The sequence below is a fragment of the Cavia porcellus genome, unplaced genomic scaffold (assembly GCF_034190915.1).
Source record: "Cavia porcellus strain 051 isolate PalLab524CR breed Dunkin Hartley unplaced genomic scaffold, mCavPor4.1 scaffold_11, whole genome shotgun sequence".
Lineage (NCBI taxonomy): Eukaryota > Metazoa > Chordata > Mammalia > Rodentia > Caviidae > Cavia > Cavia porcellus.
Window position 1 is genome coordinate 68,663,111 of NW_026947494.1, and position 24,195 is coordinate 68,687,305.

General features: G+C 40.1%; 1 protein-coding gene across 15 annotated transcripts in view; it reads left to right on the plus strand.

Annotated features, from left to right (window-relative positions):
- Positions 1–24,195, plus strand: part of Asph (aspartate beta-hydroxylase) — a 288,087-nt gene that overhangs the window by 226,036 nt on the left and 37,856 nt on the right. For 14 of the 15 annotated variants that reach the window (XM_063258447.1, XM_063258435.1, XM_063258433.1 and 11 more), the window contains 2 exons: positions 1,721–1,810; positions 6,948–7,085. In XM_063258447.1, the coding sequence (XP_063114517.1) occupies positions 1,721–1,810; positions 6,948–7,085 (228 nt within the window). Of the gene's footprint in view, positions 1–1,720; positions 1,811–6,947; positions 7,086–9,041; positions 9,198–24,195 lie in introns of those variants that run through there. The other variant, XM_063258446.1, reaches the window with a different exon arrangement.

Genomic DNA, 24,195 nt, shown 5'->3' on the forward strand with positions numbered 1-24,195 from the left:
CAATATTTCTAAAAATGAACAATCCACTCAATTCTTTTTTTACAAGTTAATTATATATTTCTACTTCTCTGAAAAGGACTTATAATAAACTAAATGAAGTGAGGTGCCAGGTATAGGCTGAATAGGTCAAACCCCCAAAAGCATATCTGATACCTTAAAATATTAAAAATTAAAGTGTACTAGCTTTTTCTCATGCAGTTGAACCCTTGTTAGATCACCCAAATCACGTTAAGCTTAAGACTATCCAATAGAACTTTCTGCCACGAAACACTTCTTCTCTGTGTTCTCTACTATAGTGACCACTAGCCACATGTGACCCTGAGCATCTTAAACTGTGACTAGGAAAGGAATTTTGGTTAATTTTGACTGAAATAATAACATGTACCTAGTAGCTGCTGTATTGAGCAGGTTAGAAGTTGTACATTCCACTTCTGTAATCTCTTTTACATGATTTCAGAGATTCCAAGTACTAACCTATTCATTACAAATACCTATGTGTTTTATTTGACCAATACAGTTCTATTGAAAAAAATTAAATTGTTTGCCCTGAAAATATGAACATATTATATGATTATATCCATTGCCAATTGCTTTTGAAAGGTCTTATCTGACCCATGACCCTGGCCGAGCATTCTGGAATACAGTGCCAAGCAGCAGCACCCCTTGAGATGGATTTGTGTCCCCCCGTTTGTCCTGATTGTTGGGCAGTAGGGCGGGCTTTGTACAGCCTTTGCCAGTGTCCTGCAGACATCTGTGTTCCTGTGATTTAAAGTGTTCTTCTTATTTGTCCTCTCACCCAGGAGGGCCTAACTACACTTTCTCCCCTTCAGTGATAGGAAATTGTGGTTAGTAAAGAAGCAGGATGTTTGGGTATCACTCAGTCCACTGTGTCACTTGCTGTTTTCTAACATTATGTAAATAAAATTTCTCCTGAGTGAAAGGAAAGGGATTTCTTATGAAGAGATGTCAAAGAGGAAGATTTTTAGAAAAGAAATCCTTGGCATTTAAATATTTTGACATTTGTTAGTCTTTTGATTTTCTCAGTTCATTCTCTCGATTTAATATTCTTCCATGCTTTCTTTTTGTTTTGAAACGTAAGTTTCAATTATAATTCCTGATGTAGGAGAATTGGAGAAATCAACTATTTTAGTAGTTATTTAATAAAAACATAAAATTTTCAAAATTTCAATTGACTTGAATCCTTTATGTTTTATAAGAAATTTCATTAAAAAAACCATGACATGTTTTGTTGAGTGTAAAGAAATATGACTTGCAGTTAGGGTTCCATTACTTTAGACATGAGCAATTAAACATTAGTGTACAGAAATAGAAAGACTCTGCATGACATATGGTCAGATTTGGAGAGCAAAATAAATATGAGACATACCCAGCCAGAGAAATTACTTGGAATACTGAAATATGATTGCTTCCACACTGGAAATGCACAAAATATTTTGCTAATTTTGTGGACTATTACACTAATTCTACAATTAATTATAAATTTTCTGTTAAATTGTACTTCATGATCTCCTTTTGCTACTGCATTGTAAATGTTGACCAGTTATCTCATTGCTAAATTTTAATATTGAATGTGTTTTTCTAGTTCTTACATTATCCTGTGATGTGCAATATTATGACTAAGAAAGGCTACATAACTTAAGAAATGAAAATTGGTAGATATTTGATTCTGTCTCAGATCTTAACACTGCTCTCTCTACAGGAAGGCATAGAGTCTGGGGATCCAGGAACGGATGACGGGCGATTTTATTTTCACTTGGGAGATGCCATGCAGAGGGTTGGGAATAAGGAGGTAATGAGTTGATGGCTTTTTCTTCACTCTAAAGAGGATGAAGTGCTTGTGTGTTTGTGTGCATGTGTGTAAGGTTTTTTGTAGGACAAAATTACAACTGAAAATGCATTGTATGCACAAACTTTTGAAGTTAATGATTTAAAAATTAGCTATGTGTAATAGTACACAAATTAACACAACAATTCTAGCTTAATCTTATTTTTAATATTATTTGAGGGATTTGACTTTTATAGTGTATTTCAACAAATCAACTAAGTAACCACAAAACTTCTAAATTGGTGAGTGTGTATGTCTGCACATCTGTTATGTCAGTATATGTAGAGAAATAGATGTTACCTTGGAATAAAATTCTTTAAAATGACAAAATGAAGACATAAATAAAGTTGCTTTAATTTTAAAATATTTTAATGGTTTTCTTATATTATTTTTGTTCACTTTGGAACTGTAAAAAGAGTTATCCTTAGAATGAAGTCTTTGCTCAACCTATGTACATGTTGATCCTATTGGTTAACTATGTAACTTATGAAACATTTGATGCCAAGTTTAAAATGAACATAATAACAGGTACTGACATAAAATAATGTAGTAACTAAAACAAGTTACATATTTTCTTTGTGATTACTACTTTTTTCCTGAGCACAGTTGTTAGCTTCTATAAACACAGTATTGGACCATTAATTGTGACATCATATACTATCAATTTCAAGCACCTTCCATGGTCTGCTGTGATTAATGTGACTCTACTGAATGACCAAGTCATCTCCCCAACCCTTCACATTTCAGAGCTCACAGGTCCAGCTGTACTTAGAGTCAGTGGCAAAGGGGTAAAGTGAGATACTGATTCTTTGTAACCAGTGCATTCTATGAATATGTTAGAGTGACAACTAAGGATAACACAGCTTAAGACTTCTAAAGTAAATAAGAACACATGACAATCTGGACAATGGGGGGTTCAGAGAAACAAGAGGGCTAATGATAGGATAATTGCCTGCTGCAGACATGAACAAATTTGTGGTAAAGGAAGATTGGATTCTTGAACTTGTTTCCTTTATTTATATTAATATATACTTCTCCCCCTGATTTACCAATCAGTTAACTAAACTAGCATGAGATGGTAGATGAAAAATAAGGCAGATAAAATTGCTGACTAGGTTTTTTTTATTTTCTTCATTCTTTTAAATGTAAAAAGAATCCTTTGAAGGAAAGGGAGGAGAAAAATTTTTCTACAGTATCTAACACTAGATAAATGTTTGTGTCTGTTTATTATAGATATAATTGTCAATAATTAATTTATCTTTGAACATTTCAGAGTCTAGAATAAAGACAGATAAAAGAACTGTATGATTTGTGTCACATCTTACATGAAAACAGCTCTTACTCCAAGGAAAAAGAACTCACCACAAACACTTTTAAAGGGTTTGGTATTTGAACATGTAGGACGATTCTACTGATTTAATTATCATTAATATACAAAGGGCAGCATAGTCCTTGAATTTAAAAGTTTCCAAGCATTTGTCAACACAGGAGAAGGGAAAGAAGCCTGCAGATGCCATTCTAGTGCTCTCCTGATTCTAGATGTTGAGTCTGCACCTGTGATATGGAATGTCAGGAAGCCCCACACTTTGTGTTTTCAGGCAAGACCTCTCTTTGCACTCTGAAAGAGGATGGATACCTGAGAGCCAACCACAACCCCAAGGCTGATGATCAAATGGGTTTTGAAGAAAAGTATTGTAATAATGGGTAGGATAAGAGTCAGAGACAAACTGCGGTAGTTTTTCGGTAGTTCAGCTTTAGTAGTTCCCAGCATTTCCGTAACTTCCAGTTCCACATTCTAGCTTCCTGTCTAGTCTCATTCTCAAAGCCTAATTCATATGTCTATTACCTGCTCGGTGTCACCACATGGACATCACAGAGGTAATTCACCCTCCTCTAAGCCATTTTTTTTTTATCCTGGGTCCCACCTCTTATTCCATGATATTGCCAGCTTTCCAGAATCAAGGTGAAAATCTGCTTTATTTACCCTCCTGTTTCTTCTCTCACTCCTCATTCGTCAGGCCAAGTTCTGACTTTTCATCAGCCCCATCATCCTCCTTCCTGTCTCAAGGCTGTTAATCCCAACCTTTGTTACCTGGAACCTCAGCGACAGCTATGAGATCCTTGTTCTCATGTGAAAGTCTCACCTTCTTCCAGGTCACCCTGTGCCCAAAAATACTGTTGTATAAAACTAAGTCCTATATCCATGCAATAGCACTTAGTATTGTACCGGCAGTTGCAGCTAGCTGTACTTTGCAGAAGTGTGTCTTGCAGGCTTCTGTGTACAGCACACTGTGGGCGGCTCAGGCTCAGCTGTGCCACTGGTGGCAGCCCACCGTGCAGATGTGGCCCAGCTCTTTTGAGTTAAAGACTTTCGGTGTATTCTTTGTGTGCACCTGTGTGTGTATGCGTGCATACATGTGTATGCTATAAGACCACACAGGAAACAATTTAATAAAAGTAAAGATGGCACTGTTATAGAATACATATAAGTAGCCCAAGTACTCTTACTATCAAATTTTAATATTCCTGATTATAAGTATAAAATTCTTGTTTAGGAAAAAGCATAATGAAGAAAGTTTTGAGTATTTCTAATTTGACTGGATTTACTAATAATTTTTATTTTAGATTGGTTTACATGTTAAAAAATCTAATTGAACTCATTGAGTCCCCTATATAATGTTAATAAAGTTTTTTTCACTGTATTACAGCATTTTCATCATTTTGTTACTCCAAAAAATTAAATGGGAAAGAAGTGCAAAATTAAAGGTCCTGTTTGAGGCAGTTGCATTTACTCTCAAAGTTAGGACAGACCTTACAGGTAGTCTCAACTTGGGACTCATTTAACCTGCTGGTATAATGGGACTGAGAAACTAAGAATTCTAACTCCTCAAATGTGTGCCATTTCTGGTTTCTTGTAATTACTTTTTTTCACTGTTCAATCAATATGCTTAATCTGTGAAATGAATTGCTGATGACACAAAACCTAATGAGCTGTCAGACTTTCCTTAATATCTTTTTGCTTGTTTATTTGGTAGTACTGGAGATCTAGCCAAGCCCCTAGAGAATGCTAGGCAAGCACTGTTCATAGAGCTACCTCACCAGTGCTATTCATCACTTTAACACCAAATCCTAAATTCAAATGATGAAATCTCGATAGTAAAATTACTTTCAAAAATGAATACACTTTTTTTTAAACCCAACAATAGTTAAGTACTTTTACCCTCTCTAAAGAAACTCTGGCTACAGTTTACATGTATTTCTAGGTAAACATTTAAGAATGGTTACCATATGTATTCTTAACTTGGGATATTGAGACAGGTATTAAGTAGGAAAATCTCTTTTGATAGTTATATTCTGATAGCGGATTAACCAACATGCCAGGAGGCTTGAATTTTTGTTCTTGTAATTTACCTTTTATATACCTGTTTCAACATTTGTGAGGTGGAGCTATACGGGGCAGTTAGATTAAATGAGATGTAAAAGTAAGTGGTAAGCTGTACAGTCTTTCTGAAAATATGAGGTGACATTGCTATCATATTTCATTTATCTAATGAAGAAAAATTTAAAATATGAATGTTAACACATTTGTAGAAGTTAAATTTTTGCATCAAAAAAGATATACAAGTTGACATTAAATGCTTGTTTGTATCCATCAAACATATGTTTGAAATCACTCTTCAAACATAATCACTACAGCAGACTTGTACTAAAAGAGAGGATCAGATTCCATGCACCACCAGGAAAGGCTTCTTTGGCAAAGACAATGGGACATACACAGGGCAGGCCATGTGTATGGAGAGCCACTCAGGAACACATGGCTAGGACATCACTGGGAGGAGCCATGAGAAGCCAGGAATTCCACAATCAGGTGTTTCTGAAATGTTACATTCATAGAGACTGGTTGTATCATGTTGTAGACAGCATAAAGCCACAAGCATTACCCCCTATGGCAGAAAAAAAAATATATGAGTTAGGAAGAAAAGTTCCCTTTAAAAAAAAATCTTCTATGAAGCCAAGTATGATGGTGCATGCCTATAATACTAGCATTCTGGGAAGCTGAGGCAAGAGGATGCCAAGTTGAAGTCCAACGTGGGTTACTTAGCAAGATCCTGTCTCAAAGTGAAAATTAAAAAGGATCAGGAATGTAGCTCTATGTGAAAGCCCTGATTTCATTCTCTAGTACCATAAAAAGGAAAAAACAAGAGATGTGTCTAACTATGATAGTGACTCAGAATACTCTTTCTTTTCTGTCTACTTAATTTAGTGGCAGATTTGCACTTTCTCTTTGGGGAAGCCTGAATCCTAGTATTCTGAGAAGCTAAGGCAGGAGGATATCAAGTTATAGCCCAGCATGGTAAAATTAGAAACCTGGGAAGACACTGTCTCAAAATAAAAATTTTGAACTGAGGATGTAGCTCAGTATGATGATCATAAATTCAATCCCTTGTGCCACAAAAGGAAAAGACATGTGATGTGGGCTATGACTATGTTTAGCACCAACTCACAATAATCAGAAATACAGTGAAATAACAATATTGTCACCAGATTTCTATAGATTTGGGCACCTAACAGGCAAGTTCTGACAGTCCCTGACTTAAGGTGGATAGACTTAAGATTTTTCAACTTATGGTGGCAAGAAAGCTGTACATGCTCCGTGCGAGCCATATTTCAAAATGTGATCTTTTCCCAGGCTAGCGATATATATAGTACAGTGCAACTGTGACACTGGACAGTGGCAATGAGTCTCAGCTCCAAGTCACCCATGTGATCACGAGGGGAAACCACCACACCACAATTTACTGTGTTAAACTAAGCACCTTAGGTGGATTAGATGTGTTTTTCATTTAGAGTATTTTCACTTATCATAATCCTATCCAAGCCCAGTAATATCCTTAATATCTCTAATACATTTTAACCACTTTTTTTTTTCTATCAGGGATCTAACTCACGGCCTCAGGCTTGCCAGGCAGGCGCTATGCCACTGAGCTATATGTCTGGCCCTCTAACACTTATTTTTGATACCTCTAATTTTAACATTAATAAAAAACACTTCATTGAAGGAGTGGTAAGGGACAGAGTCTTTCTATTTTTTTTTTTTCAGGCGTATAAGTGGTATGAACTTGGCCACAAGAGAGGACATTTTGCATCTGTCTGGCAGCGCTCACTCTACAATGTGAATGGACTGAAAGCCCAACCATGGTGGACCCCAAGTGAGACAGGCTACACGGAATTAGTAAAGGTGAGTGTTACCATAGACATCACCCTCATCTTTTGTCTTCAAAATTAGAGAATGCTTATCATGGAAAGGAATGTCAGAAAGAGGACAGATTATATTTCCAGTGGTATTTGCAAAAATAGGAAAAAAGTATCTTTTCACTTTCTTTGCCCAAAGTGACCTTTAAATGGTGATAGTTTTCTGGTTCCCAAACTTTTTGGACCTAAGATGGCCTTGCACTCTTGAAAATTACTGATAATCCCAAGAAATTTTTGTTTATGTGGATTGTCTCTATGCGTACTATCACAAATTAAAATTGAGAGAAAATTACGAAAAATTTTTTAAAATGTGTGAATTCTATAAAATACTAATGACTACTACATGTTAATATGAATAATATTTTATAAAGTAATTATGTTTTCAAAATGAAGTGTACTGAGAAGACTGCAATTGTTTTATATTTTTACAAGTTATTTTAATGACTAGATTCATAGTATTCTTGTATCAACTTCATACATAAACTCATTAGGATAATAATATTATACATCAAACAGCACCTGGAAAACACTGTACCTGTGCAAAAATGATCATGAAAAGAGCAGAAAAATCTTGTACTATTAAGAAAATAATTTTGAGGTAGACATGGTGTTACATGTCTATAATCTCCACCCCGGGAGGTTAAATAAAGAGTCACAAATTCATGGCCAACCTCAGTGGCATAGTGACAGTCTATCTCAAGAGAATAAAGCAAATAGCTTTCATTTTTCAGTCCCTCTGTAAGACTGTTGGAAACTTTGAAGTGTACTTGTGGTTCATACCAATATTGTTAGTAAATGTTCTAGCCGATATTTATAGTAGAGAAGCTATGTGAATCTAACAAGTTACTAGCTATAAACAATTGGAAGTTTATACACTAATAAGTTAAGTCTGAACTTTAACACTGTCTATGATTTGGATAGGCAAAGGTTAGAAGAATATTTTTGCTTTGGTAATCCCATTCTTCTTAAACACACTAACAAAGTAGGGCTTATTGTTAGTTTATTCATAGTTTCAATGATACTGTTTTTTAACTCAAAATATTTAAAAATGTCATGTACATTATGGGCTTCCATAAGATTTAATTCCATATTCTAGATTCCTGAGGAATCTAATTGCTATTTATGCATAGTTGGTAAATCATGTGAAGAGAATATATTCTGATTTTCATGTGATTGATTTTGCATGTGAGGGAAGCAGTAAGGAAGAGCAAGAGTGACAAAACATTGCTAATTCTGAAATCTGGGTGATGGATATGTGGAGAGTTTGTATATTCTTTCTACTGTTGGGTGTAGGTTTAAAGTTTTTGTTATCTTTTTTGCAAAAGAACATTTTGAAGAAAGTATGTCTTAGAGACTTACAAGACTTCATCAATTTGGTTTGATTGGGGAAAAGAGACATTTCAATGTGACTTCAATGTACTTACATTAAGTAGGTCTTACTGATATTGGTCATTCTATATTTCATTATAAAAACATACCTTATAATTATCACAGTCCAGTTGTAAAATAGACTGTCCACATTTAGGCCTTGAATAACTTTGTAGATCAGAAAACCATGATATGCTGACAATTTCTGAAGATGAATTTTAAGAGGATTCATATCCACAGGAGAAACTGTACAGGGGAAACATCCTTCTTGATAAAACTACTACAGTTAGCACTATGATTGTTTTATCCTTTGTAAAATTTCATCTGCTTTCAGATCAGATCACATTCAACTGATTATCCTCTTCATTTTTTCTTGATCTCTTTGTGAGTTTATTTTCCTACTGTAGCTTTTTGTATGCTTTCAACTTGAAGTAACAGAAGTGAAATTCAAACCTAGTTTAAACAGCATAGAATTTTATTTATTCATCTAACTGGAAACCAAGCATTAGAGCAGACTTCAGGGTAGAATAATGGAGGGAAAGCATTCTTGACTTTACACTTCTTCTTTGGTCAGCTTTATCCCTCTGTCAGCATACTTCAAGATGACTGCCTGCATACTGCAAGATGGCTGCCAGGGTACTGCATGATTGCTGCCAGCATACTACAGAAATCCTGTCAGCAGCATCTGGACTGGTTGGTTGAGAAGAATTTTTAAATCCCATAACATTGTTGAGCCAATACATCAATCATAAATGACCTTCTCAAAATCTCCTGGGAGACACTTTCCAACTGGTACTAACCATGTCATTCCAAACACACAGCAGCAGTCTAGTTAGAAGGAGCTGACAACAGGCTCCCAGGAGAAGCAGAGTGTATCTCTCCATCAACTTGGGAATAGTTCTCCTTTCCTTCAGTCTGACTGAGCCAATTTAAGTCACATTTCTACTCTGGATCTGTTACTGAGTTATTGACAAGGCATTATGAGATGATCCTGAAGCCAGCAAATGAACCCCTGAAAACTGGGAAGAGGTTTGCTTCCTCTAATTGCGTGACTTGTCTGGGAGGAGATGAATACTAAACAAAATCAGGGCTCTGTTAAGTCAAGAGAAAGGTGCATGATAAATATTTGAAAGGAAGCCTTAGGATCCTCTCTGACTGGGATCTGGAACATTTTTCTCTGCTTTTTCTTTTTCTTTTTCTTTCATTGATTTTCTAAGAGATCTTATCCATTGTGGTTCATCTGCTGTGAAGATTTCTACTACAGCTAAAGTAAAAGAATGGGAAAATATAATCCATCTAAAACATAACTAAAAGAAACGGAAATTGTAGTACTGATACCAGACAAAAAAGACTTTAAGAAGTGTTATTAGAAACAGAGGGACATTTCATGATAATAAAAAAACCAATTCCTAACGAAGACATTTGTGTAGCTAACAAAAAAGCACTTAAATATATGAAACAAGAACTGATTAAAGTAAGAAATATGTACATCAACAGTGTGGATAAAACAAGTAGGCTGTCAAAAGGAAATAAAACACTTGAACAATTCTAATCTAATAAGATCCCACAAATACCTGTAAAACATTTCACCTAACGCAATCAGGACACACTGTTCTCAGGTGCACATGAGACATTCTCTAAAATAAGCCAGATGCTAGGCCATAGAACAAGCTCAAAAAACTTGGAAATATTGCCAAGATAGTGCACGTTTTTTGACAGCTTGGGAGTGAAATTAAGATTTTTTTTAAATATTTTTTTTTGAAAATGTATGTTTTCCATTAGTTTATGATTATAATGGTGTTGTTCATTTTGGGAAATTAGTATGTGTATATAACATACCTTGATCACTTTAACCATCATACCCCACATTCCCTTTCTTTGCCTCTCCCCCTGAACTTTCCCCATCAAGATTCTGCCTGGGGCTGGGGATTTAGCTCAGTGGCATAAGCACCTGCCTTGCAAGCAGGCGGTCGCAAGTTCGATCCCCGGTACCGAAAAAAATGAAAAAGCTAAAAAAAAAAAAAAAAAAAAAAAGATTCTGCCTTACAGGAATCATTATCAAAAATAAATTTAATAAATTCACAAATATATGAAATTAAATATAACACCTTGAAGTGACCAGTAGGCCAAAAACAAAACTACTGGTGATATTAGAAGGTACTTCCACGTAAGTGAAATAAAAATATCACATGGTAAAGCTTTTAGGTTACATCACTAGCTCTTAGATATTAATACTTGCTAATATCTGTATTTTTAAAATGAGTGTGGCTATGAAACATGGCTAATGATCCATTCTAACAAAATAACATACCAGAGCAAAATAAACCCAGTGCAAGCAGAAAAGGAAGTAAAACTGAGGTGCAGATGAATGACTGGACTAAAACAGAAAATTAATGACACCAAAATTTGCTTCTTTAAAACTAGATTATTTTATAAACCAACTAATAAAAAAGTTAAGATTCAAATTACTGAAAGTAGACATGAAATAAGACATATCACTGTCAACTTTATAAAACTTAAAATGATTATAAAAGTGTACTAGGAAATGGTAATGTAAAATCCAATTGTTTCTTCACAGTAGAAAAACACACTATCAAAATTAAATTAAGAAGTCAAATTTATTTGCAATAGCATAAAAGCTGACTAAGCTGTTATTTTTAGCTTTCAAGAGTTATAATAGCAAAGTATTGCAAAGTGGGTAGCTTACACAATAAGAATTTTTTTCTCACTTTTTTCAGATCAAAGTGTCAGCAGAGTTGTTCCTTGTGACTGTGATGAGAATCTGCACTGTTCCTCTTTCTGGCTTCTGTGGTGTTTTCTGCAATTCTTTCTGGCAGTCTTTGGTGTTCTGTGGCTTACAGATCTCTTCTGTCATCTTCCCATGCCATTCTCCCTGTGTGTATATCTGGCTCCACATTTTCTGTCTGAAAGGATAACAGTCACATTGACTTGTGGCACTCCATGTCTTCATTTTAACTTGATCACCTCTGTGAAGGAAGACCTTGTCTTCAAGGAAGGTCACATTCTGTGGTCTTAGGGGTTTAGACTTTCACGTATTAATCAATCCATAACAGATTCTTAGAATAAATATCATAAAGAAATGCAAGACTTGAACACTGAAAACTAGGAAACTTTATTGAAGGTTTTTAATCACTGAAATAAAAGAAGGACATTCTATGTTTATGCATTAGAATATTTCACATTGTTAAAATAGAAAAACTCCTCAAACTGACTTTAAGCCTCAACATAATCTCTTTCCAAATTCCACCTAGATTTATAAAAGAAATTGACAAGCTAATTCTAAAATTCATATGAAAGTATTAAAGATCCAAAATATTTTGAAAAGGAGCCAAGTTGGGCAATTCATACTTTCCAATTTTAAAAGTTACAGCAATAATCAAAACAATATGATACTTCCAGATAGATAGATAGACAGATAGATGTATATCTATCTCCTAGAATAGTAGAACAGAAAGTTTACAAATAAACCCTTACTTTTATGGTTACTTGCTTCTGGAAAAGGATGCCAGCACAGTGCAGTAGGGAGAATATTCTTTTCACAAATGGTACTGGACAACTAGAAGTCCATAGACAACTGATTCACACTACACACAAAATGAGGCTGCACCTCACACTGTACACACAAATGAACTCAAAATGGACATAGGCCTGAATGTAAGAGATAAAACTGAAAAACTTTTAAAAGAAAACACAGAAGTTAGTTCATTGCAACATTAAGTGAGGCAGGTTTTTCTGTTTTGTTTTGGTTTTTCATTTTCTTTTTTTTTTTTTTTTTTATCGGTACCAGGGATCGAACTCAAAACCACCTGCTTGAAAGGCAGGTTCTTATGCAGCTGAGCTAAATCCCCAGCCTCTTTGTTTTGGTTTTTGTTTTATGTGATATCAAAAGCACAACCCCCACCCCCGCCAAAAAAAAATAGTCCTCAACTTACGATGGTTTGACTTAATGATTTTTTTTTAATATACAGTGTGGCAAAAGCAGTACGCATGCAGTAGAAACCATATAGAAACCGTGCTGTACTTTGAATTTTAAATGGGGTTCTCTCTCCCTGGCTAGTAACGTGCGCCCAAGCCCCTCCTGTTCCTGGGCAGCAGCAGTGAGCAGGGCTTTCAGCAGTCCTCGTGCTCTAGAGGAGCGATGTGGAGACTGCACTGTACTCTGCAAGCATTTGTATACACACAGTCAATGAATCACTTGAAATAGTCAGCACGGTACTATAACATAAGCTTTGTGCCAGATTAGCCCAACAATGGGCTAATGTAATTATTCTGAGTACATTTAAGATAAGATAAGGTAAGGTAAGCTGTGACGTTTCCCTGGGTACATATATTAAATGCATTTTTAACCCACAGTATTTTTTTTAACCCACAGTATTTTTTTTAACCCTCTTGTAAGGCAAGGAGTGTCTGTAGATAAGACTCCATCAAAATTTACTTTTTTTCTTCAAAGAACACCAAAATAAAATCTACAGAAGAAGATGTAATACTCACAAATCCAATATTTGTTTTTTATGTGTTGCCTTGTTTTGTGGCAGTCTCTCTGTGTAGTACAAGCTGGTCTTGAATTCAGTGTGTAGCTAAGGCTGGCCTCGAACTCACAACAGTCCTCCTACCTTAGCCTCTTGAGTGCTGGGATTAGAGGCATATACCCACAATGTCTAGCTCAAATTGTTTTTAACAAGAGACTTTTATGAAAATATAAAGAAATCTGATAATTCAATAACAAAAGCATAATCCAATTTAAATATGGGAAAAGAATTTTAAAAGATAGCTACTTTAAAAGATGTGTAAATGACTAAGAAACAAAAAATAGTGTCACTTGTCATTAATGTAATACAAATGTAAATCATTCTTTGGGTCTTATTGTAGCCACTCTGATAGCTATAAGAGCAAAGAAAATTAAAGTAAGCAGTAGCAAGTTCTGCTGTGTATCTGGAAGAATTGGAATCTTCAGACATTACTGGTTACATAAAATGCTGCACTTAGGAAAATGATATAGCAGTTCATCAGAAAGTCCTCAAAAAGTTAAACATAGGATTACTGTATGTCCCTGCAGTTCCACTCCTAAGTGTATACCCAAGAGAATGAATACCTATGTTCTTACAAAGATTATATGCACAAATGTTCACAGTTATCATTACTCATAACAGCAAAATGGAAGCAAACCAGAATATCCAAGCAATGAATAATGATTATGAGTAAATTATTAATAAATAAGTAAAAAAGTGGGACATCTGTGATGGTAAGTAAACAAAACGTGGCACATCTATGCAGTCATAGTAGAAACAATAGACACTGCTATCTGGTGTGCTATGGAAAAACCTTAACAAATGATGCTACGTGAAAGAAGCTAGTCACAAAGATCACGTATTACATGATTATGTTCATGTGAGCTATCATGATTAGGCAAATTCATGGAGACAGAAAACAGATTTTTTGTTTACCTTGAATACTTTCGCATATATTTCTAACTTTTATATCAGCTCAAAAACATAGCTACTATTATGCCCATTTTTGTATGTATGAAGTAGTTTGCACGAAGTAAAAACATTTACCTAAGGCCCCGTAAATAATGGGGCTGGGCTGAGAGTTAAATCAAGGTTTCCTTGTCCTCAAAATCCATCCCGTTGCTGGTACTTCTCAATTGCCCTTAAGGTTGCTAATGTTTACTCTTTTGTCTGTGTCCTTTTCTATACTCCAGCATTTATTTGAAAATTTTATTTAGTTCAGCTTCTTGATTTCTGGTCACATGTTTCAAGCTCTGCCTGTTTAAAAGAAAAGAAAGATTATTAATCACAGAGACCCCAGCAACATAGAAGGTGTAACATCCTTTGTGCAAAGCTGAGTGTTGTGTGGCAGTGCTTTACTTTGCTAATAACTAACTACCTTATTTCAGAAATGTTAATATTGCATTGTTAGACCGGTGTCGCGAGGAAGACTCCAAGGGCCTCGCTCTCATGTAAAAAACAAAGGGGTTTTTATTATTCCGTGTACACGGGGTCCTCCAAACAGGTGGAAACGGAGAACCCTGAGTTGGGGCAAGGCTGGTGTTTTTAAGGATGAAAACCGCAAAGCAAGCAAGCATTGTTACAGAAGCCAATCATAGCAGTTAGAGCAGAACAGTTGGTGATTTGTCCATTTGTGATTGGTCAGATCATGAGGGGCGACCAGTGGGTCAGAGTTGATTAACTGTCTTGTTTTGCACAGCTTATTTTTAGGTCACCTAGCTCCTGTGTGGCTTGGTTCTGACATACTTCCCAATCTTGATTAGCATAGTCAGCAGACTTTATCTCTGAGTTTCCTGACATAATTACCTTACTTTAGCACCACAACCTTTCTATTTGTAGAGGGCAACAATGGTTAACATATCAATTGGGTAAGATTTTACAATTCTTTACAGATGAGAGCATTGATTAACATATCAATCTTTTACCCAGGGGAAAAGGAAGACACACATTTACAGTTACAGGTATTACTATGATATAAACGAAGCTATTTCTGTGAAGAATGTACAATCTAATACAATCTGATGCAATTAACACAATTTGTGACGGGGCTACCAGATAGGGAAGACCCAGGATGTCAGGAGCTAGTACCTCAGGCCTTTGTTTTATGGCCTTTAGGAAGTTAAAACTTAACCTAGTTGGATTTGAAGGGAGAAGGGGAGGGGAAGCAGCAGATGGAACGAGCTTTCTTCGTCTCTTCATTCCCCCCCCTTTTTTTTGTGGATGACCTCTAATCTTAGAGGTTTGTTGTAGCTAGGGGTTCATATTGGTGACGTATGACCATTAATTTGACCTGAGAGACTTGTCCCCTTATGAATTGGGTAATCCAGTTAATGAGGCAAGGGACAATGGCTAGGATTAGGATTAAGGTCACTAATGGTCTTATCAAGGGAAGGAGATAGGGGAGAATTTCGTTTTACATTTTTTAAAGGGGGCTCCCATACAAAGATCTTTAACAATTGTTTTTTTTTTTTTGCTTACAGGGGGACCAAAGCCGCCATGTAAGGTCGGCATCAATGTTATTAAAATCAAAACAAGCAAGCTAAAACAGTTCATGACCAGCATAATCTAACTATGTTTTAGTCAATTTTTAACTTTAAGGGTTACCAGTCTGTTGTGTAGTCCACTGAGTATGTCCCTCGTTGTCTGCTGTTTCCAGTGGCTTTACATGAGTGTAGTGAATCCGCGCAGTTTTTCCTGCTACCTTGATGGCAGTGGGGGTACTGAGCACCACGGTGAAAGGTCTTTCCCAGTGGGGTTTGAGGGAGTCATGGTGATGACATCGAACCAAGACTGGAGTCCTTGAGGCCTTGGTCTCTGAAGGCAGGTCCAAGTGTTTTTGTCTAAACAGCTGGTGGATCCAGGCCAACACAGGTTGGAGTGTCTGTAGGGACTTAAGATCTCGATTAGTAATTTCAGCTAATTTGTCTTCTGACAATCTTGAAACCAATGGCGGGGGCCTCCCAAACATGGCTTTAAAGGGGGAAATTTTAGAAACATATGGGGTATATCTAGCTCTTAACAGTGCAAAGGGAAGAAGGCTCATCCAATTATTGTCAGTTTTTGAAGACAGCTTAGCTAAAATGTCCTTGAGACTTTGGTTCATACGTTCTACTTGCCCTGAGCTTTGTGGCTGATAGGCACAGTGGAGTTTTAATTAATCTTTAATGTCTGGGCTAACTTTTGGGTGACTCGGGCTATGAAAGCCAGGCCATTATCGGACCCCATTGATAGTGGGAGGCCAAATTAAGGTATGATCTCATGTAATAGCCTTTTAACTACCACTAAGGCTGACTCAGATTTAGTAGGGAAAGCCTCTACCTGTCGATGTCCGCTCCCGGCCGGCAGGAAGGACACACGACAAAGTCTGGTAGTGGACAACCTTTTCTTTTTATTTTTCTTCTCCGTACAGCCTGCCCTGGGATCGCTCCCAGCCGAAGCCTCCTCTGGTCCGCTCCCCGCGGCTCCTTCCGGGCTTCGCTCCGAAGCCTCTACCGGTCCGCTCTCCGCGGCTCCTTCTGGGCTTCTACTTCCGGGCTTCTACCTGGCTTCTTCTTCCGCCCAGGGGTGGCACCGGTATATATACGGGTACAGTGTCCAATCATGTTAAAGTAAGCAAGGCAAGCTGATTGGCTAACATCATCAGTTGCCAGGCAGACTATATTGTTGAGCGGGTTGTTTACGCGGTAAGCAGGAAACTAACATATTCGATGGGAGGGGTAATCTACCTCAGGCTTTGCTCTTTACCACAGGCCGCACGTCCGCCGCGCAAGGCGAGCTATCACAGACGCGGCTCCCAACATCTCCCCCTATTTTATTTTTTATGAATGTGCGCATCGTAGCCCTTCCTGGACTGGGTGCAGAGGCTTATGCCCTATGTGTAGGTCCACCGTAGGTCCTTGGCTTAGACCCTGGTTGGCCATGCCATGGTCTGCCAAGGCCCTGAGGCCCTCGTCCTTTTTCTAGGGCCAGGCACAAACTGGACGGAACCTGGATGCACACAAGCTTGCACTCATTTCCTCTCCGTAAAGAAATCCCCTCGGAGAGAAATTTAGACCTGGGCAGCATCTAACAGTCCAGCGGCTTACGTGCAGGATGGGGTAGGGCCTGGCTTAGGTCGAGTCGTGCTGGGGAGGCACGCTCTTACCCGTCATTGACTCACCTACCCTGCTGTGTATTGTCACCTTATGGAGGAGAATGAGGGATGCCCGCCATATCTAGACTCGGTCGTGGGCCAATTGAGCAAGCCATGCATATGCCTGAGGATCTTCTTGTCCATTTCGGGCTACCGCTATTTCTATTCATCTTATTGGTTGGTCTGTGATGGATCTCCAGTAGGGCAGGTCTGATCTTCAGTCGAGGGCTTTGTTGCCCGTGTCAGTCTCTCCGGTATCCACAGTGGTTCTCGTCCCGGTTCCTGTGGGAAAACACAAACCGCGCCTCGGTTCCAGCTGACCACTGGATCCGGGCCCATCCATTGTCCTGTCAGGACATCTTTCCACTTCACCCACCCTTTATGGTTGGGGGAAGGGTTGCAGTGCTCCACAGCTGGGGAGCGATTATCATTATTTAAATTTAAAAAATTGTGTGTGAATAGTGCCATGGATAATTGTGCCTTTGGGGCCAGGCCTTGGCCTACTCCCCCTTTTTGTTTTTGTAAAATTTCTTTGAGGCTTCTATGAGCCCTCTCAATGATTCCTTGACCTTGGGGATTGTATGGGATACCATGTTTTAATTGAACCTCCATCATTTTGCAGAACTCATTGAAGGCTTTGCCTATATAGGCTGGTCCATTATCAGTTTTTAATATTTTTGGTTTGCCCCATGCGGCCCAAGCTGCCAGGCAATGATTGATCACATTAGACACTTTTTCACCTGTTTCTGCTGTTGCAAATATGACGTGAGAACAGGTGTCTGTGGAAACATGAACATATTTAAGAGTCCCAAACTCCTGTATATGTGTGATGTCCATCTGCCAAACATCACCAGGGATCAAACCTCGAGGGTTTACTCCCATCGGTATGGCAGGTTTGTATGTGGCACAGGAGTCACATAGTCGCACGATATCTCGTGCATCTGCTCTAGAAACATGGAAATGGTTTGCTAGTGTCCTGGCATTAACATGAAATTTATCATGGAAGGCACGGGCTCGCTCGATTGGTGTTAGTAAGGTAAAAATCCATAACGGGCGAGTGGCAGTGTCAGCAGCCGCATTCCCCTGTGCCATGGGCCCCGGCAGGGATGTATGTGCTCTTATGTGGGTGGTGAAGACCTTATGGTGTCTGTTCTGAAGCAATGTCTGGATAGACAGGAACAGTCCAGCCACTGTGGAAGTGGATCTAATTAAACTGGCAGTCTCAAGCACTTGCATAGCATTGACCACATACCTAGAATCGGAGACAATGTTAATGGCTTCTGAGAACCGTTCAAGAATCATTTTAACGATCTGCAGTTCTACCACCTGAGGCTGATCTGGTTTAAATTGTATGGTAACCGGGGGCTTGCCTAGGATCACATAGGCGCCTATCCCCGTCTTGGAGCCATCTGTGTATATTGTAGTTGTTAGGACTAATGGCTCAGAGGCAGTAACCTTTGGAAAAATTATAGGGTGCTGAGTGACAAATGACAAGATAGGGTCTTTAGGGTATTGATTGTTTATATCCCCATGGAAAACACATCTCAGAATGGCCCAGGTATCTATGCAGGCAGCCAGGGTCTTGATCTGGCTGGCGGTATAGGGTACTCGGATGGCTTGTGGTCCTGAGCCAAAATGTTGGACAGCTCTATCATGCGCTTCAAGGGCCAATGAAGCGACTGCCTCCGGGTAATGCTCTATGACTTTTGCAGGTGAGACCTTAGGGTGTATCCACAGTAGTGGTCCTTTCTGCCAAATCACCGCTGTAGGCTGTAGACTAGTCTGTAGCAAACAGACATCAAAGGGTCGCCCTGGTTCAATTCTGTGTAAGGTAGCCCCACCTAAGGCTTTTTCCACTCTCTGTAAGGCAGCTCTTGCCTCAGGAGTGAGCCTCCTGTGGGAGGCTATATCTGGGTCTCCCTTCAGAAGGTCGAACAGGGGTTTGAGATCTGAATTTGGTATATGTAAATATGGCCTAATCCAATTAATGTCTCCCAATAGCTTTTGCATGTCATTTAGGGTCCTAACGCCATCCATCCTAATGGTGACCTTCTGTATAAGTCTGGAGGCGACACTGAGGTCCACACCTGCTGACCCAGGGGTGGCCCTTGTTGAAGGCTGCCACCCTGAGCTGTCCTGTCTCTGGGGCGGGGGCCCGCCTGTGAAGGGGGCCCCCTCTGGCCGTTTTTTGGCTCTCTAGCATCTTGTCCACAAATATGGTTGCCCTGAGCATCAAAGACCGACCTACACTCCTCAGCTTTGTGTGATCCCTTTTTGCATCGCCCACAAACATATGGTTCTTCATTCCTAGGGCGAGGCCTAGCATCTGCTTTGTTTGGGCAATGACGTTTAATGTGTCCTGGCTTCCCGCAGGCAAAACACCCTTTAGCCTTACATTCCCCTTCTAACCCGCGAGGTCCCCTCTGCTGTACAGCCGCGGCCAGGAGAGCAGCCACTCCCGAGTTGGAGAGCGGCCCCCCTATCTCTCTGCATATCCTAATCCAGGCGTTGAGGTCCTTGTTCTTATGAGGAGCTATCGCTGCCTTGCACTCCTTTGTACATTGCTCAAAAATCAGCTGTCTTACCAGCGGTTGAGCCACTCCCGGATCAGGAAATATCTTATCGGCAGCATCTTGCATTCGGGCCACAAAGTCAACAAATGGCTCTGTGGTACCCTGAATTATTTTTGAAAGACACAAGGAGGCTGTTCCGGCACCACTTACCTGTTTCCAGGCGCGGAGCCCTATGGCATTGATTTGTTCATAGACAGCGCCGGGGAACTGGGTCTGGTCATCAGCGTGCCGACCTTCTCCCATAAGCATTTCCTTGTTCCACCCCCGGTTTCCCCGATTGGCGTTTCTCTCAGCCTGCTCTGCAGAGAACTCTGCGTACCAGGCTCGCCAATCCAGGTAACTGCCCGAGGGCAGACACGCCTTTGCCAGCTGAATCCAGTCCGCGGGGGTGAGGGGCCCAGAAGACAGATTCTCCAGCATGGCAATGGTGTAAGGCGCAGTCGGCCCAAAGGTTGTAACTGCATTTTTAAGTTCTCTAATCTGCTTTATCTCAAAAGGCTCCCATACATTGCGTCCCTGGCCCATAGCTACTTGTACAGGAAATATCCCGTAGGGGCCACTATCTATCCCAGGTGGATGTACCTCATGAGACAAGCGTCCCCCCTGCCAAAGCCGCCTGTAAAAATACCGACCCGCCGGCGGCGGAGCATAAGACAGCGGCCGTGATTGGGCGGAAAATGGGGGCCCGTGCATCACTTCCTGTTCTGGCGAAAGGGGAGAGAGCTCCCAGGCGGCCGCCTCGTGGCGAGGAATCGCCTCCAGAAACGGCCCCCAAGGTGGGGCGGAAGGCTTCGCCTCCCTCTCGCGCCGGGGAGCGCTCAGGAGCTCTCTACTCCTCCGCAGACCAGGTTGAGCAGAGCGCAATTCGCGGGGCAACGCTGGAAAAGAACCCTGCGACTCCTTATTGAGCGATTTGGGCTCCTGACAGCTGGTCTCTTTGGCCTCCTTGCCATTCAACTTTCCCTCGTCCTCGGAGTCAGACGACTCCGAGGCTAGAGCCCCGTCCTCCTCCTTAGCATCCTTGTTCCCCTTGACGGACCCCTCTCGGGAGCTCCCTGACTGGGCCTGCTCAGATACCCTGCGTACTTTTGTAAGCTCTTGAGAGCTTTCTCCACAACCACCCTCGCTCTTAGTGTTGCTACCTAACATGTTTCCCATCTTTTAATATGTTACTCACCGCGTGAGGCCCAAGGAATCCGCCACTTACGCGTGAGCCTGAGGGGAGTCTAAAAGCCCTGTAGGTGCGCGCCACCCAGAGCCCAGGCTTATCCCCAACTCACCTGTCTCGCAGCTCTGTACTGGAGCGTTGTCCACTTCCACGTCTCGGGGGTGATCAGTCCCCGGGCGGGCCTCCAAATGTCGATGTCCGCTCCCGGCCGGCAGGAAGGACACACGACAAAGTCTGGTAGTGGACAACCTTTTCTTTTTATTTTTCTTCTCCGTACAGCCTGCCCTGGGATCGCTCCCAGCCGAAGCCTCCTCTGGTCCGCTCCCCGCGGCTCCTTCCGGGCTTCGCTCCGAAGCCTCTACCGGTCCGCTCTCCGCGGCTCCTTCTGGGCTTCTACTTCCGGGCTTCTACCTGGCTTCTTCTTCCGCCCAGGGGTGGCACCGGTATATATACGGGTACAGTGTCCAATCATGTTAAAGTAAGCAAGGCAAGCTGATTGGCTAACATCATCAGTTGCCAGGCAGACTATATTGTTGAGCGGGTTGTTTACGCGGTAAGCAGGAAACTAACATATTCGATGGGAGGGGTAATCTACCTCAGGCTTTGCTCTTTACCACAGGCCGCACGTCCGCCGCGCAAGGCGAGCTATCACAGACGCGGCTCCCAACATCTACCCAGCCAGTAAAAGTGTTTATTAATACCAAGAGATAGCGGTGTCCCTGTAAATTAAGTTTTACCATGTCTATGAAGTCTATTTCCCAATGTTCTCCTGGAACAATTTTTTGATGTTGGGTGGTCTCCAACGCAGAGCTCTTGGCTGAGTTGACTAACAAGCACTGTGGGCATCTGGAGCTCGAAGAGGTGGTCAGTTTGTAGAGTTTTGGAATAAAATACTGAGTTCTGAACAATTCTGTAAGGTGAAACAGCTCCCACCCTAGTGCCTCCAGTAATAGTACTTGTTTATCAGGTAACTGGTATTAGCCCCTTGGGGTGGGAGACTTTATTCCAAGTTGAGATGCCAACTGTAGGTCTTTCTTTGTGTAGACTAGTTCTGACAAGGTCAGAGGACTAGTATCAGAGCAGTTACTTTCTTGGTTGACCCCTCTGATGTGGTTGCTATTTTTTATCTCTGGTTGGGTGAGCCTTGTAAGGAATAGCAGCCCATTGAGGCAGCCAGACAGCTGCCAGCAAATCTAGAATCTGTGGAGCATTTTTAGATGGCTTCCCCGTATATGTACAGTAGCAAAGGGATGTCTTCAGTAAAAAAAAATGTTTACCCTCTTTTTCGTGGCTAGTTTTAGCCTCTCAGTCAAAGCAACAAGCTCCGCCTTTTGGGTAGAAGTGCCAGACTCTACCCGCTTAACCCAGAGTACCTCCTTTTTGGCGGTCACTGTTGCCCCGGCCACTCGTTTGCCGTTTTGGATGAAGCTGCTTTCATCGAACAGTTGTCGGCATTTCCCAAAAGCTGGTCAGTAAGATCAGCCTGTAGGTTCTGCTGCAGTTTGAGGATGTCAGCGCACTCATGGAGAGAGGTGTCCTTTGTTCCTCCGGATCATCATCAGGCATAAGGGTGGCTGGGTTTAAAGCTGAAGAAGTCTTGAATATCATTAACTCTGGGTCTAGAAGCAGGGCTTGACAGTAGAATTCTGGCATTTGAGAGCCTTTTTTAGGAGGGGTTTTGATAAGAGTCTCTAAACTGTGAGAGGTTACCATAGAAATCACTTGCCCAAAGCGAGTTTCTTTGTCTCCTTAAGTAACATTGTCACAGTAGCTAGTATTCTTAGGCAGGGGGCCATACTCCTGTCACTGGATCAAGTCTTTTGGAGAGGTAGGCTATAGGCCTCTTTTAAGGGCCAATGTCCTGAGTTAGGACTCTTTTGGCAATGTCCCTGAGTTTATCTATGAACAAGATGAAAGGCTTGGTAACGTCAGGGAGTCCCAGGGCTGGGGCCTCTGTCAAGGCCCGCTTGAGCTGTTGGAAGGCCTGTTTACATTTATCAGTCCAGTTCAGCGAATTTTGAGTTTCTCCCTTATGGGAGTCAGTCATATAGAGGCAAGCTTTTCATTAAAATTTAGCCTACAGTATCCAACTGCCCCCAGAAACTCTCGTCTGTTTTTTAAAAGTTTTTTTTTCATAGAGCAATTTTAACACCTTGGCTATCTTTTTGTAAATTTTTTAGTTCTCAAAGACCTTTTTGTGCTATCTCTATTAACTGGCTGAGGGGCATTTTCTTAAACCTCTCAAACCTTTGTAATTTTTGTCTAACATGTGGGGCCGACTGAGTTACAAAGAGAACAACTGGCAATATTGGGAAACCTCCTTACCTCTGGATGTCCAGTCAGGGTGGCACAAAAGGAGAACATGGTTTTGGCATTCCGGATCAGAGAGCCGGCTTCATCTGGATGGCACACTGTTTTTTGTCCAAGGGTGTCACGTGACAGGCCATTATTTTATTAAAATTATATTTTTAACAAAAAGGGCTTTTTCATAGGTAACAAAATTGTGCTGTATAATCTCCCAGATGTTCACAGCACATGTAAGAACTTGTATCTTATTTTTAATATCACCTATAATCTCATTTTAATGAAAACATTTTGCAGCAAAGTACAATCTTATGTATACTTTTACCAAAACTGATCTAATACTGTCAAATTCTGAACACATTTACTTTTTGTCAAACCTGTTATTTGTAGTACTATAAACCAAGACAAATAAAATTCACATCCTCTTGAGCCTTCTACAACTTACAATAATACCTCTCAAACTAAGCTTTAATCTTTTTTTACATTCTGGCATAGCCAGACACCTTTACTTGAAGACCACTCTCTTTGTCCCTCTTTTTACTATTACCAGTCAATTACCTTTTTTCTCACTTCTCAGACAACATCAAAACTCTCAACAAAACCCTTGAAGTCACCTTCTAGTAGTCCAAAACATACTTATTTTATGTCTTTTTACCACATAAAAATGTTGTATTTTAAAAACAAAACTGTAACCTTTTAACTGGCTCAAATATAGTACCGCCTGGTTTTTACTTGGCAAAGTTGACATGACTCTTAACAACCATAGATATACATATATATGTGCACATGTTTACATTTTCACCAGAGAGAAAAAAATACTCCTTTTAAAAGGCATGCTGAGGTTGCAAGCAATCAATTGAAGTCTTACATATTAAACAAGGTGCCACAACATTAAAGACACAAAGGGAGCTTCTTGCATAGTTTGGTCAGCTAAAGGAAATAATTTTTCTTATCATGAACCTTGAATCTAATAAGCCATATGGATCTTGTAACAGAAATGGGCAACAAGCCCCTAAGTTAGT